We start from the raw sequence: 14,929 nt of genomic DNA, 5'->3' as shown, positions 1-14,929 counted from the left end.
AAAACAATCAATGAAAGAAATCTCTTAAAATGTAGCAGAAAACCCAGGTAAAATTGAATAGTAATGTTTGATTCAGAAAGATTGTCAAAGAAATGAAACATTGACTCCCTTCCTAAAAGTAACTACAGTTACTTATGACCACAATTGAGCTTTTCTGTTGCTAAGTGAAACATTTGTTAAGAATCCCCCCCCCCAATTTATGACTTTTCCCATCACAGTTGTTGAGTGAATCACTGTAGTGTTCAATTAGTAACATGGTTGTTAAATGAATCTGGTTTCCCCATTGACTTTGCTTGCCGGAGGTTACAAAATGTGGTCACATGACCCCATAAATATGAGTCAGTTGCCAAGTGTCTGAATTTTGATCATGTGGTCATGAGTCATAAGTGAAAATGGTCATAAGTTGTTGTAAATTTGAAGTTCACTAAATGAATGATTGTAAGTCAAGAACTCCTTCTACTTTGGGGGTCTGGACTTAGTGGATTTTATCTGAGGAATGCTCTCCCAATTTTTTTTCTTTTCTCTTTTGGATTAAGGGGACCTTTAGTTTTCCCTCTGGTAAATAACAGGCAAGCTACTTAAAATTATCACAAAAGTAACCATGCAAAATATAGCTGGGATGCAAGACATGTAGGTTTTTATAGGTCAGAGGTCGGCAACCTTAAACACTCAAAAAGCCACAAAGGTCCTAACCAAAAGTCCCCAATTAAATTCTGGAGCCGACTGGAAATCAGGTTCCCCCACAATAAGTCTCCTCCTAGCATGGCATCCTTTTCCTTCTACCTGTCCTAACCAAAAGCCCTAACCCTATCAATTGTGGAGCAACTGGTGACAGGGAGCTGCAGCAGAGCCACATGTGGCTCCAGAGCTGCAGGTTACTGACCCCTGTTATAGGTGAATATCAACACTTTGTGTTGTATTTGAGAACTATTGGAGATGAATGCAATAATTGCAAGAAGGATGCAATACTGACCAAAGCAGAGAGTCCAGAGTTAAATAGGGCTTTCTTCTGTGGGTATAGCACTACAATCAAATTAAAAATGATTCAAGGGCTACATATGTCCTTCTATATCTCTATGGAGATTCTTAGTCATCCGGGTCATGGTTGTCCCAAAGGTGCTTTTTCAAGAGGCAACCAAACTTTTTGTTTTTCTTTGAAGATATTTCACTTCTCATCCAAGACCTAAAGAAGCTTCTTGGATGAGAAGCAAAACATCTTCAAAGAAAAACCAGTTGCCTCTGAAAAAGCATCTTTGGGATGTCCTTCTATAGTTTTTTCTTTGTTAGTTGCTGTTTCCTATTCAGGTCAGGTCTCCAAATAATGATAAAGCATTTAGGAGAAAAGATGCAAATTAGCAATGCAGCACTGGAGGCTATAATGGAGAAGATCTCCACAGCAACCATATATTTCCCTTTTGTGCTCAGATAAGTGGGAAGAAACAATACCCAGACTGAGCAAAAAATCAACATACTGAAGGTAATATGCTTGGCTTCATTGAACGTATTAGGCAATTTTCTTGCTAGGAAAGCCACTATGAAGCTGACAAAGGCAAGCAACCCCAGAAAGCCCAAGACACAGTAGAACATGAAGATTGAGCCTTCATTACATTCCAAGATGATTTCTTTGGTGGTTGAATTCATGTCAACATCTGGGAACGGGGGAGAAGTTGTCAGCCATGTAATACAAATCATAATTTGAATAATAGAGCAGCAAAATACTATGGACATGCCTAATCTTTTCCCCACCCATTTGGTCATCTTCGATCCTGGCTTGGTGGCCATGAAAGCTGCAACCACAATGGCAGTCTTGGCCAAGACACAAGAAATGGCCACTGAGAAGATGATGCCAAATGCAGTTTGACGAAGGACACATGTCACCTTGGAAGGCCGGCCAATGAATAACAAAGCACAAAGAAAACATAAAAGAAGAGCAATAAGGAGAGTGTAGGTTAGACTCTGGTTGTTGGCTTTAACTAGAGGAGTGTTCTTATTCTTGACAAATATCCAAAAAATTACTACTGTAGTCAAAGAACAGAAAAGAGTGGAACTAGCCAAAATGGTGCCTAGTTGCTCTTCATACATCAGAAATATTATAATTTTTGGGATACAGGAATCCTGTTTCTTGTTTGGGTACTGATGTTCTGGGCATTGAACACAGTCATCCATGTCTACAAAAAGATAACATCGGTTTAGATATAAATACTGAAATTGTGACAAAAGAATCAAAAGAAAACTTCTACTGTCTTCTGGCTTAAGATATAAAAAGCAAACCTCCTTGTATAGTTTATTTAAAGCTGCATTCCCAAGGTTCCATGCTAAGGATTAAAAATAATTAAAATTTTGTTCTCATAAATTAATAGAACTAGAAACTTTATTTTTTAATATTTTTCTGCAACATCAATGCAGTATGTAACTTTAAAAAACCCAAACATGTAGAGGAAATTTACTGAAAAGTATATTCAAAAATGTATACTTGAAAATGTGTTAAATGTGTTTCATAAAGTAAGAGAAGGAACATGTGATGTAAATGATGAAATGAGAAGAATATTTTAAATGGAAATTCAAAAGAGATTTTAATTTTGCACCTGTCAGTACTTTATTTCTCTTAATTTAAAAAGTGGTAACAACTGATCTATCTATCTATCTATCTATCTATCTATCTATCTATCTATCTATCTATCTATCTATCTATCTATCTATCTATCTATCTATCTATCTATCTATCTATCTATCATCTATCAATTTCTGTCTGTCTGTCTCTCTTTCTCTCTCTCATCTCTTATCTATCAATCAATCTATCATCTCGCTCTATGATCTATCTATCTTATCTTATCTTTTCTTTCTTTCTTTCTTTCTTTCTTTCTTTCTTTCTTTCTTTCTTTCTTTCTTATCAATCATCAATGTATCATTTATCTAATTTCCAAAGTTACTGGGAAAATAACATAAACATCACCCCTGAAATTACTATTATGCATTTTTTCCTATAACATCATTTTCATAAACTTTTACACAGACTCTTTCTTACCCTCCTGATTAGAACTTTTTCCATATGCACACTGAAGGCAATTGTAGCAACAAAATGGCTTTTCTTCTATTTTGCTCTTACTATATCCCGAAGGACACTTGTCATTACACTGAGAAAGAGGTTGGGTCTGTTCAGAAGGGGAAGAAGAGAATCTTTTTAATTAAACAAAACTGGACTTCTGTGAAACATTTACAAGTATCATCCATACCTTCTATTGCTGTTGTTGGTGTGTCTAAATGTTGGTGTTAATGAAAGAGGAAGTTTGATAACTAGAAATGTCCTAATTTGAAAATAGAGATTGGGGTGGGGGCAGTGCAGTGATAATGCACTGCATAGAATTAGATAAATTTATGAAATATGTTAGGGATATTTTTCCAGATATGAGAGGGTTCTTTCTTGGAATACTTAGAATGGAGTTATATTTCTCCTTCTTCTAGACAAGGGGCATCAAACTCGATTTCATTGAGGGCTGCATCAGGGTTGTGTTTGACCTTGGAGGGCTTGTGGGGGGAATGGCCATGGTGGGCATGACACGGGACTTGTGTTGGGGGCACTTATGGTGGCCAAGCGCTAAAGCAGGGCTTCCCTGAGACCCTCTCCTATTCTCATTATAATCTCCCTCTCTCCCTCCCTCCTTCCTTCCTTCCCTCCCTCCTTCCCTCTTTTTTCCTTCCCTCTTCATTCTCTCTTCTTTTTCTTTCCCCTCTTTCCTTATTTTTCCTTCCTTGCTCTCTTCCCATCTTCCCATCTTTGTCTTTGTCTTTGTCTTTCCTCTTTCCATTTCTCCTTTCCTGTCCCTTCTTGGATGCTCAAATGCAAAAGGGGAAACATTTCTCCTTTTGTTTTGTTTTTAGTTTGTTTTGATAGCTCTCTGCTAGTGAAAGCAGAGCTTGGGGAGGTGCACGTTCTCCCCCTGCTTCCCATTCTTGGCTGCAATGTCCTCCTGCAGCCCTCTGCCAGCAGGAGGTCGCACATGCCCCCAAGCCCTATTTTCACTGGCAGAGGGCCGCAAGAGGCCATTATGGCCAAAAATATGACACAGGGGGGCTGCATGCTCCCACTCTGAGGTCGATTTTTGCTGGCAGAGGCACTGCAGGCCAGTTATTTGCTGTTTCTAGACTGACCCCATGGGCCGGATCTGGCCCATGGGTCTTGAGTTTGACACCCTTGTTCTAGACCTTGAAATAAAGTCTCACTTGATATTTGTTATTGAGATTTCAGTTGAATAAGTAAATCAGAGTTGTATGGCAGACCTATAAAAAAAGGAGGAAAAGCAAGACACAAGGCAATATTGTGGAGCTCATGATTACTATGCTGTGTATTGTTTCCTGCTGCATTTTATTGATGTGTTATCCTTTTTCTTATATTCCAGAGAAAGAGGAAGTGAAAAAAGATGGCCAACATTTATTATCAATCTACTTTTCATTTAAAGGAATGAAATTGGGCCATACCTGATTAAACCTCCTTGGCCACTCAGTCAATTCTTCAGAAAAAGATAACATTTCTCCTTGGGAGTCCATTGTCTTTATTCCTCCAATTTTAAATCTCAGGAAAGACTGGTTGGGAAAAGTGATCCAGTTGATAATATCAAATCCCACCTCCAACTCTCCATTCTGGTTGAAGGAAACTTTTTCCCTCACACTATTGTTGAATGAAATTGTTCTCACAAAATGGTTGAGCTGATTTTTTTTTAAAAAAAACAGAAATTAAGAAGTTTAAATAAACCTATGTTTTATTTGTAGAATTCAATTGTTAAATCCTTGAATGGATTTAAGAAAACTAGCAAGGAATGTAATAAAAAGGTAAAGGTTCCCCTCGCACCAGTGGTGGGTTTCAAATTTTTTAAGAACCTTTTCTGTAGGTGTGGCCTGCTTTGTGGGAGTGGCTTGCTGGCCATGTGACCGGGTGGGAGTGGCTTACCAGCCATGTGACTAGGTGGGCATACCAACTTGTAAAATGTGATGAAACTCACTTAACGCTCTTGCTCAGCAAACAAAATGTTGTCTCAGAAACTCTGGCATTTGAAGATGCAAGTCTTAAAGCTGTCAAGTTACAAGACCCTTGCACCCCAACCCTTTAGAAAAAAAATCCCAGGGATGTTCAAACTTGACAGCTTTAAGACTTGTGGACTTCAACTCCCAGAATTCTTCCTCCAGTCATGTTGGCTCAGGAACTCTGGCATGGAAGTGTGCAAGTCTTAAAGCTGTCAAGTTACCAGATCCTTGCACCCCTGACCCTTTAGAAAAAAAAACCCAGGGGTGTTCAAACTTGACAGCTTTAAGACTTGTGAACTTCAACTCCCAGAATTCCTCCTCTTGCTCTTCATCTTGATGATATGCGGACGGGCGGGGGGAGGGAGCTGGAACCGGTTCTAAACGGCACTGTAGATTTGTGGAACCTCTTCTATAGAAGAGGTTAGAACTGGTGGGAACCCACCCCTGCCTCGCACATACCTGCTAGTCGTTCCCAAATCTAGGGGATGGTGCTCTCTTCATTTCTAAGCTGAAGAGCCAGCGCTATCTGATGACAGTTCCCTGGTCATGTGGCTGGCATGACTAAATGTTGAAGACGTATGGAACGCTGTTACCTTCTCAACAAATGTGGTTCCTATTTTTTCTAGTTGCATTTTTATGTGCTTTCGAACTGCTAGTTTGGCAGAAGCTGGGACAAGGAATGGGAGCTCACTTCGTTTCGCGGTGCTAGGAATTTGAACCGCCAACCTTTCCAATCAACAAGTTCAGCATCTTAGCCACTGAGACACCGTGTCCCCATATTAATGCAATATCATTAAATATTTCTTACTGAAAATTAGTGCATGCTTTTGAAAGCAATAAGTTACAAAAATACGTTATTTATTTATGTTATGATTTCCAGTATATTCAGTAAGATCTTACTAGAGCCAAAAGATTGACATTGCAGCTTTGAAAAGATAAATCGGTGGCCCCTTTCACTCAATATATTGAAGACCTGATTGTTCTTGCCACCTATGAGTGGATACCTATAGATATAGTTTTAGTATGATCAAATACAATGAACTATGCTGTTCATTTATATAGAACAAGTAAATAAAATAGAACTATATTTAGAAGAAAAATATGTTTTAGAAGAAAGCTTCCTTTGCTACCACCTCTTACAACACTAGACAACACAGTATCAACAGTAGAGACCTTCAAGTTTCTAGGTTCTATCATATCTCAAGACCTAAAATGGACATCTAACACCAAAAACATCATCAAAAAAACACAACAAAGACTGCACCAACTCAGGAAGCTCAAACTGCCCAACGAGCTGCTGATTCTGTTCTACAGAGGAATTATTGAGTCTGTCATTTGCACCTACATAACTGTCTGGTTTGGCTCTGCAACAAAACAAGACAAGCATAGACCTCAATGGATAATTAGAACTGCAGAAAAAACAATTGATACCAATCTGCCTTCCATTGAGGATCTGCATACTGCACGAGTCAAAAAGAGGGCTGTAAAAATATGTACAGACCCTTCACATCTTGAACGTAAATTATTTCAACTTCTACCCTCAAAACTATGCTCCAGGACACTGCACACCAGAACAACTAGACACAAGGAAAGTTTTTTTTTCCAAATGCCATCACTCTGCTAAATAATTAATTCCCACAACACTGTCAATAATTTACCAAGAATGTATTACTATTATTCTTCTCTTCCTTCCTAGTATCTATCTCTCCCCACTTATGACTATAACCATGTTGCTTGCATCTTTCAATTTATATTGTTTTTATTGTTTCCTAGTATGATTTGATTAGCTTATTAGTAACCTTGACTATCACTAAATGCTTTATCTTTTTATTCTTGATGAATGTATCTTATTTTCCTTTTGTACACTGAGAGCATATGCACCAAAGACAAATTCCTTATATGTCCAATCACACTTGACCAATAAATAATCCTATCCTATCCTATCCTATCCTATCCTATCCTATCCTAAGTACTTGAATAACATTTTCATGAGAATAGTATATATAGAATTATACTGTTTGTTGATATAATAACATACCATATTATATTTTTGTTATATTTTCACTTGTTTTTAAAACACTTTTTCCATGTTCTTTTCTTCTTCTTTTTGACACTTTATCCTCATCACTGTTATTTTTGTGCCTTTCTCCTTTTTATTATTAATTTAAAAGCAAAAGTAAAAATAATTAAAAAGTTGTAATTTCAAACTTTCCATACTAAAAGATAGGTTAGAGCAGTGGTTCTCAACCTTCCCAATGCCGCGACCCTTTAATACAGCTCCTCATGTTGTAGTGACCCCCAACCATAAAATTGGTGTCTCGGTTCCTAAGACCATTGAAAATATGTGTTTTCTGGTGGTATTAGGCAACCCCTGTGAAAGGATCGTTTGACCCCCAAAGGGGTCCCGACCCACAGGTTGAAAACCACTGGGTTAGAGGAATATAACAATTACTATGTGGATAAAACTATTGGGGCAATATATTTTGGAGGGACAAACTTGCAATTTAAATGCAGTCTAAAAAAATTGTAAGAAACTAAAGTGTATCAATTTTGGTAGCTGGAAGTACATATGTATAATACTGCTATCTGAAAAAAATGAATTTATCAAGTAAAAATGATTTAGAACATCCCAATTTTGGGGCACTCTATCTCTCTATCTCATACCACTCTATCTCATATTAAGGGATGTGGTGGCTCAGTGGCTAAGACACTGAGCTTGTCAATCAGAAAGGTTGACAGTTCAGTGGTTTGAATTCCTAGTGCCGCGTAATGGAGTTAACTCCCGTTACTTGTCCCAGCTTCTGTCAACCTAGCAGTTTGATGCAAGTAGAAAAATGCAAGTAGAAAAATAGGAACCCCCTTTGATAGGAAGGTAACAGCATTCCGTGCACCTTCGGCATTTAGTCATGCCGGACACATGACCACAGAGATGTCTTTGGACAGTGCTGGCTCTTTGGCATTGAAACAGAGATGAGCACACACCCCTAGAATGACTAGCACATATGTGCGAGGAGAACCTTTACCTTTTATCTCATATCAATACACAGTACTTTAATCTAATTTTAAAAGTAATTTCAGATCAGTAAAATTAAAGAGAAAATGATTTTTAGATAAATAAATTTTAAAAAGCCCTTTAGATTCCTCAAGATATTACCTTCCAGAATTGTTTTTTTATTACATTCAGTTTGGCTTCATGGTTTTCTGCTCTCAACATGAATGTAGATGACAGCATGGCATGCAAAGCGTGTGCTACCACATAGACTGCATTGTAGACACTGTAGCTGTGGCCAGTCATGTCCATTTCAAACACAGATGAAGGAAGACTCTCCAGTTTCTCCTCTCCAGTGCACCTGACTTCTTCTTCATCATCATTTATCACAGAGCTGGAGAAGGAACATTCAAATGCGTTCTTCCAGAAGAGCTTGACAAAGCTATCCTCTGTGTCAAAGTCAGGCTTTCTCATCTGAAGAAATTTCTGGAATCCCAACACCTTCTTTGAGTGAATTGAAAAGGATAAAGCACCGTGGAGAAAGTCTATCTCCTCATTTCTTTGAAAGGGAAGCGACATGAAGTCCATCTGTGCGGTCATAACCCACACCTTAACATTGGCCAAGAGTGGTATTCCTTCCAAGTTTGACAGACTTGGAAATAGTCTCAAAACTATCATGTCATCAATTTCACCATGAATTATCACTACATTTGCAGTGCTCCTCATGATAACATTGAATAAGTTAATCCCAGCATCCATTGCATCAAGAATGTCATTGGAATAAGAAACAGTTGGTGACTTTTCAATGAAAGCAAAGCAGATACCTCTCTGGGAAAACATGGGAAGCACATCATGCACAAACTTTTCACCATTCTCATTATCCATATAAACCAACCCAATCCACGTCCACCTGAATTTTAGGAGTAACTGGAGAATTCCCTTGTACTGAAGATCAACATTTGGGAACATCTGTTGAAAGGAAGCAATCTGTGTTTTTATATTCATCTCTGGAGCCGAGCCATAGACGAACTGAAGAAAATGTGGGAATGAAATCAGGAGATAAATTACATAAAATTAAACAGGAAGAAATGGAAGAAATTTAACTATGCATTTGACTATATAAGAAACAATCTTTTACTCAAATTGACATCAGCAAAATAAACACTATATTAGAATTTTGCAAGAGATCATCCACATAATGACATCATTTCTCACTTTATGTCAGTGGAGGAGAATATAGGTACCATGTTCCTGTGGTATCCAATTTGGTATATGCTAAAGTAATATTACATTTGAAAACAATTATGAAAGTTTCATATTCGGAGAATTTATCAATAGCTTTTCAATATTTTCTTAAATATATTAATTTCACATCCTGGTTTTATCTATCCATCCATACAACTATCCATCCATTCATCCCCTACAGGATTTATAAATAAAGTAATGTACATTGAATACAATTAAATGTAATTTGTAAAAAGTGTAAAAAAGATGTTGAAACTCTAGAAAGAGTGCAGAGAAGAGAAACAAAGATGATTAGGGGACTGGAGGCTAAAACATATAAAGAATGGTTGCTGGAACTGGATATGTCTAGCCTTATGAAAAGAAGGACTAGGGATGACATGATAGCAGTGTTCCGATATCTCAGGGGCTGCCACAAAGAAGAGAGAGTCAAGCTATTCTCCAAACCACCTGAGGGTAGGACAAGAAGCAACAGATGGAAATTCATCAAAGAAAGAAGCAATCTAGAACTAAGGTGAAATTTACTGACAGTTAGAATCAGGGGAACAATTAATCAGGGGAAGTTGTCTGAAGTGGTGTAGGGTTTTATGTGTTGGGCTAGAAGACATCCAAGGTCACTTCCAACTCTGTTATTCTGCATGCTAAATAAATAACAAAGACCATCTATAATCCAACTAAGATATCACAAAACTCTCTGGAAGACCTTTGTCTTGAATGATTAAAGACACTGCAGATATATTTTGGTGCTAAGCCTTGTAGAACTTTATAGGTTGATGATCTAAATTATACAAAGATGCTTATTGACAGCATGATAAGAGGATGTCTCCATTAATTTTCAGGTACCCATTCATAATTTCTAGCATTTTTTCTTCATTAAAGGCAAGAGCAAAAAAAAAACATGTTCAATGTTTGGAATCTGTAATTAGTCTATTCAGTTTCTTAAATCCTCACCCCATCCCTCACCCTAACCCTCACCCCAAGTTTCCCAATCACAAGAGTAGAAGTTCCTTTGAAGCCCAGGTTCTTTTTTTTTTTTACGTCCAACCTCTGTATTCCAGTTATAGCATACATGGCATTCTTGTAATGTACAATAGGCATGGCCATAAGAAAAAAAAAAGATGAATGAATGAAAGACTTATAAAAGGCCTATGTTCCAATAAAGCTTTGTACCTGTGGCATCTTGTAAACAGATAGGAGGGTTGTTAAATGAAATCCGACAGCAGAAGTAGGTCCTCCAATCACAGCTATTGGTCTGCTTTGCGCATCACAGTTGTAGTTAGGGATGAAGCTCCCTTGACCAGAGAACAATTCTAATGAGGCACGATAAGTCCAACTTGCACTAAAATAGCTATTATAGATATAGAAGCCCAAAGTATGATTAGGTAAAATCTGTGGATTTTCGTTGATCTCCTTAATACTAAATTGCAATGACAGAAATTGCTGATAAACTGGTGTCATGACCCTGTTAAAAAAAAAAAAACAACCTACATGTCAAATAACATTTAATGCCAAATACAACATTGGTCTATTTCATTTCAGGATATTACAAAGGTTTCCCAACCATGTGTGCATAATTTACCAAAATTCCCCATTCCCTTTTTTACTCTTTTATTTTATTTTAATCACAATATTAAATTATGGGAATTTTCAAATATGCCAGTGAAAACTCCAGTCTTAATTTTATTTTATTTTTACAGATCACTCCTTAGTTTATGTGAACTGAACATTGATTTTCACTTACTAAAGACATGATCTGTATATTATTACAGATAATCAAAAATATTTGCTTCTTGGAAATTAAAAATGGAGAAGGATAGAGGTGGGGAAAATACTCAGATTGAACAGCCAAGAAGCAGATGTAGAAAGAGATCAAGATCAAGGAATATGGGAGAGAAGTAAAAAAAGAGCATAGCATTTAAATTATTGAAGTGGGCAAGAAATGGTGGATAGATGATTTCTTGTTTTTGGTGTTTTGATTTTTTGATTTCTTTCCCTTTTTTTGTAGGTAGGTCATATGATTAGAAGTTAGGTAGGATAGAAAGAAAATGTTTTTTTTTTTAACAAAGGATGATATGATTTAAAGTTAGAATAAGAGATAGAAATAAGAGAAAAGGGGAATATTAGTATATACACTTTCATATAATAAAATAAGAGCAATAAGAAGAGAAAACATGGAATAATCAAATAATGACCGATTGCAACTTTATATAAATATGTGTTACTATTAGAAATATATGTTGGTTGGAAGTAATAACTACATTCTATTAGTTTTATATGTATTAGAATGTATGGCACTCAGGTGCCACACTGTTCACGCATTGGTATGTTTGTAAAGAAATGAATTATTATTTTTAAACTTATTTAAAAAATGCTTGCTTCTTTGAAAGCCCATGGATTTGACTCGTAGGAGTTTCCTTTAATAGAAGTTTTGCTGAGGTTAACTAACTCTTACTATGCCATCTTTCCTTCATGATATAATCAGAAAGAATGTCATTATCCAGGCAGAGAGCGAACCAATTGAATGGCATTAGAAAGGAATATGTGTGTGTATTTTAAAATAAACTTACAGAATGTCATCAAAGAGATTGCTAGAGGGTGCTTTACTGAAGTCCATCACGGAAGACAATATGTAGATCTTAGATAAAATGCCAACAATAATGAGGTCTCCTGGTTGGTATTGCTTATGGAGGAAAGGCAATGGCTCACTGATACTGCATTTAGCCCTTGGAATGTTGGATGCAACCTGGGGGAAAAGCACTAAAAATATTGTTTCAAATACCACCATTCTGAATGAAGCAATTCTTTCTTTAAGTCAGCTCATCTTCGCAGCACTGTCCTTCATTAATTCTGATAGTCTAATCTAAGTCCCCAGACAGTGTGTTACTGGATGAAAGAGACAATTATCAAAGTTCAGCACCTTAACTATCTTTAACCCCAGGTGGGGAGCAGTCCAGACAATGTTCTATTTTATTGTCACAAATGAAAATAATTTATTTTATTTTGTTGCATTGCATTTCAGCATTGGTGATTCTCACAAATCATTTGGGATCTCTGCAGCTCTCAGGTTCAAATGCATAATTGCAGGGGAAGAACCAAGTAAAAATAATAAATGAAATAAAGCAATGGATAAGAAAATATGTGTTACATCTTAATTGAGATCCTATATGTTCTTTACTGAAAAAGCCACAAATGTGGATAATTTAAAAAAAAACCTCTTTTGGGATTAGAACACATAGCTCAATTTACCTTATCTATCTTGGGCTTATTGAAATGGGGGGGGGGGTGAAGGAGAAAATGGTATTTAACACTGGTCTACTTCAGTGTGATAGGAAGATGATCAGAAACAGAGATATTCATGAGGATGGTAGGTTTTTTTTTTTAAAAAGTAGTGTGTAACTCTGCAATTTCAGCACCAATATTTCTTTTAATAGGGAATGTAACATACATACAAAGTTTCAGGTTCTTTTTTATAATGTAGTCACTATTTTGACTTTTTTTATTTGTCCATATGCCCTTTATAAGATGCTAGTGATTCTGAATACAGTAAGAATTGGATAATAGGGCAGTAGGAAAGAAATATAAGTATATACATATAAGGTATATTCTTCTGAATTTTTCAAGAGTTTACTATATAGTAGAAGATTAAAATATATTCAATTGCATTGGTAGTATTTCTATGTAGGTATGCCTTAGAGCAGTGGCTCCCAATGTGGAGCCCTTGCCCCATGGGGGGGGGGCAATTTGATTTTTAATGGGGGCAATTTGAACTTTGTTTAAACTAAGTTAATGGCCTTTTAGGCTTCCTCCATGTGAGTAGAGTTTACTTTTTGAGTAAAGTAAGAATTACATGTCACAGGGGGCATCAGGATTTTAAAGATGCTTAGGTGGACATGGCCAGAAAGAGGTTGAGAACCACTGTTTTAGAGCAAATTGGAGAACAGAGTTTATTGAATACACATAAAACAAAAATTTATTGGTGGCATAAAAGTTGCTCCTTTATCCATTTGAGATTTCTACTCAATTGCATTTTTTTATCTGTCAGGTTTTCCATTGTAAGCAGCAGAGGTGTAATCCAGCAGAGTGGCTGAATGGCTTCATGACACTGGTGATGCACTGCATGGTGGGGTGAGCTCCCATCACTTGCCTCAGCTTCGGCCCATTTAGCAGTTTGAATGAAATGTTATATGCAAGTAGATAAATAGGTAGCGCTTAGGGGGGGGGGGATGAACTGATGCTTTGTGCAGGTGGTCAGATTCCTGCCAATTCTGAATATAGCAATAGCAGTTAGACTTATATACCGCTTCATAGGGCTTTCAGCCCTCTCTAAGTAGTTTACAGAGTCAGCATATTGCCCCCACAGTCTGGGTCCTCATTTCACCCACCTCGGAAGGATGGAAGGCTGAGTCAACCCTGAGCCAGTGAGATTTGAACAGCCGAACTGCAGAACTGCAGTCAGCTGAAGTAGCCTGCAGTGCTGCATTTAACCACTGTGCCACCTTGGCTCCATGGGAACTGAATCTTCCTGCTTGTGATTTTCATTTGCAAGGTGCCTCTGGTGAAAGAAGGGGGACATTAGGATGACTCTTCAGGAAGAGCTGCTCATCTTTAATTCTGGTGTGAACCTAGCTCACCCTCCTGTAGTGCACCTTGGGAAGCACACAAGTATTTACCATAACAGAGTTAATAAATTGGCAGCCAAACGACTAGTATGCATTACTATACATAGTCTCCTGGCTATGTAACAATGTTATAGGGCGGTGATGGCAAGACTATAGCACACGTGCCACAGGTGGCACACAGAGCCCTATCTGCAGGCACACAAGCCGCTGCCCTAGATCAGATCAGCCACACACATGTGTGCACGCCTCCTGCCAGCCAGCTAGTTTTCAGGTCTCTGCTGCACATGTGCAAGGATCGGGGCACAAGCAGGAGAGATGAGTGCCTGTGCAGGGGGTGGGGTGCACATGTGAGTGTCATGCTCACATGGGCAGGGGTTGTGTGCACATACACAGAGGGGCAGGGGGCATGCAGGGGGTAGTGCACACATGTATGGGGGCACGGCACGAGTGCGGGGGGGTCACATGTGCATTGCATTAGGGGTGTGCGCACATGCTTTGGGTACTCGGTGCTGAAAAGGTTAGCCATCATCGCCATAGGGTAATAACAATAGTCAAAAGTTATATAGAAATCTGGTAACCTATAAATAAAACGGACGGACGGACGGATGGATGGATGGATGGATGGATGGATGGATGGATGGATGGATGGATGGATGGATGTTCAGGAAAGCAAACAAACAAATAAACCCTGCAATTGTGAAAGCTTTTGGTGCAGTGCCCCAGACATTTTAAAAAGCTTATATCAATCACAGGCCAAAGCAGTGTACAAAAACAACAATGCAACAAGAATGATATTACATTAAATCTATCTCTCCCTCCCTCTCCCCCTCTCTTTTGGGGTGTGTGTGTGTGTGTGTGTGTGTGTGTGAGAGAGAGAGAGAGAGAGAGAGAGAGAGAGAGAGAGAGAGAGGGGGGGGGGAGGGAGGGAGGGAGGGAGGGAGGGAGGGAGAGATCTCCAACCAATGACAGTCCTGAGGAACTGATAATAGCAATACAAGGACAAGCACTAAGCACCAGATACATAGAAGGAGAAGTCTATCATACAGAAACCACAAATCCA

At 38.0% G+C, this 14,929-nt stretch overlaps 2 protein-coding genes across 2 annotated transcripts; both read right to left on the bottom strand.

Annotated features, from left to right (window-relative positions):
- Positions 1–1,266: 1,266 nt before the first annotated feature.
- Positions 1,267–4,545, bottom strand: LOC148046530 (vomeronasal type-2 receptor 26-like). Its single transcript, XM_087714818.1, has 3 exons — positions 4,477–4,545; positions 3,026–3,152; positions 1,267–2,168 (listed from the first exon to the last, which is right to left on the bottom strand). Exons 1-3 carry the CDS (start codon positions 4,543–4,545, stop codon positions 1,267–1,269), a joined length of 1,098 nt encoding a protein of 365 aa, XP_087570944.1.
- A 3,616-nt stretch (positions 4,546–8,161) lies between these two features.
- Positions 8,162–11,864, bottom strand: LOC148046529 (vomeronasal type-2 receptor 26-like). The gene is made up of 3 exons (XM_087714817.1): positions 11,818–11,864; positions 10,421–10,712; positions 8,162–9,037 (listed from the first exon to the last, which is right to left on the bottom strand). The coding sequence occupies exons 1-3, from the start codon at positions 11,862–11,864 to the stop codon at positions 8,162–8,164; spliced, it is 1,215 nt and encodes a 404-aa protein (XP_087570943.1).
- Between the last annotated feature and the right edge of the window lie 3,065 nt (positions 11,865–14,929).

Source organism: Thamnophis sirtalis, unplaced genomic scaffold (genome assembly GCF_051295495.1).
Source record: "Thamnophis sirtalis isolate CommonGarterSnake01/CBP01778 unplaced genomic scaffold, rThaSir2_p1.2 scaffold_4, whole genome shotgun sequence".
NCBI classification, from domain to species: Eukaryota; Metazoa; Chordata; class Lepidosauria; order Squamata; family Natricidae; genus Thamnophis; species Thamnophis sirtalis.
The sequence above is the reverse complement of the archived record's forward strand: the minus strand, read 5'-3'. Positions and strand labels throughout refer to the sequence as shown.

Bases quoted from the DNA above. Each gene is read 5' to 3' on its own strand.
- LOC148046530 (XM_087714818.1), bottom strand. From the start codon at position 4,545: ATGGACTCCCAAGGAGAAATGTTATCTTTTTCTGAAGAATTGACTGAG. The intron at 3,153-4,476 runs GTATGGCCCAAT...CCTTCTGAACAG, and splicing joins GGCCAAGGAGGTTTAATCAG to ACCCAACCTCTTTCTCAGTG. The intron at 2,169-3,025 runs GTAAGAAAGAGT...ATCTTTTTGTAG, and splicing joins AAAAAGTTCTAATCAGGAGG to ACATGGATGACTGTGTTCAA.
- LOC148046529 (XM_087714817.1), bottom strand. From the start codon at position 11,864: ATGGACTTCAGTAAAGCACCCTCTAGCAATCTCTTTGATGACATTCT. The intron at 10,713-11,817 runs GTAAGTTTATTT...TTTTTTTAACAG, and splicing joins AATCTCTTTGATGACATTCT to GGTCATGACACCAGTTTATC. The intron at 9,038-10,420 runs GTACAAAGCTTT...CATTTTCTTCAG, and splicing joins CTGTTTACAAGATGCCACAG to TTCGTCTATGGCTCGGCTCC.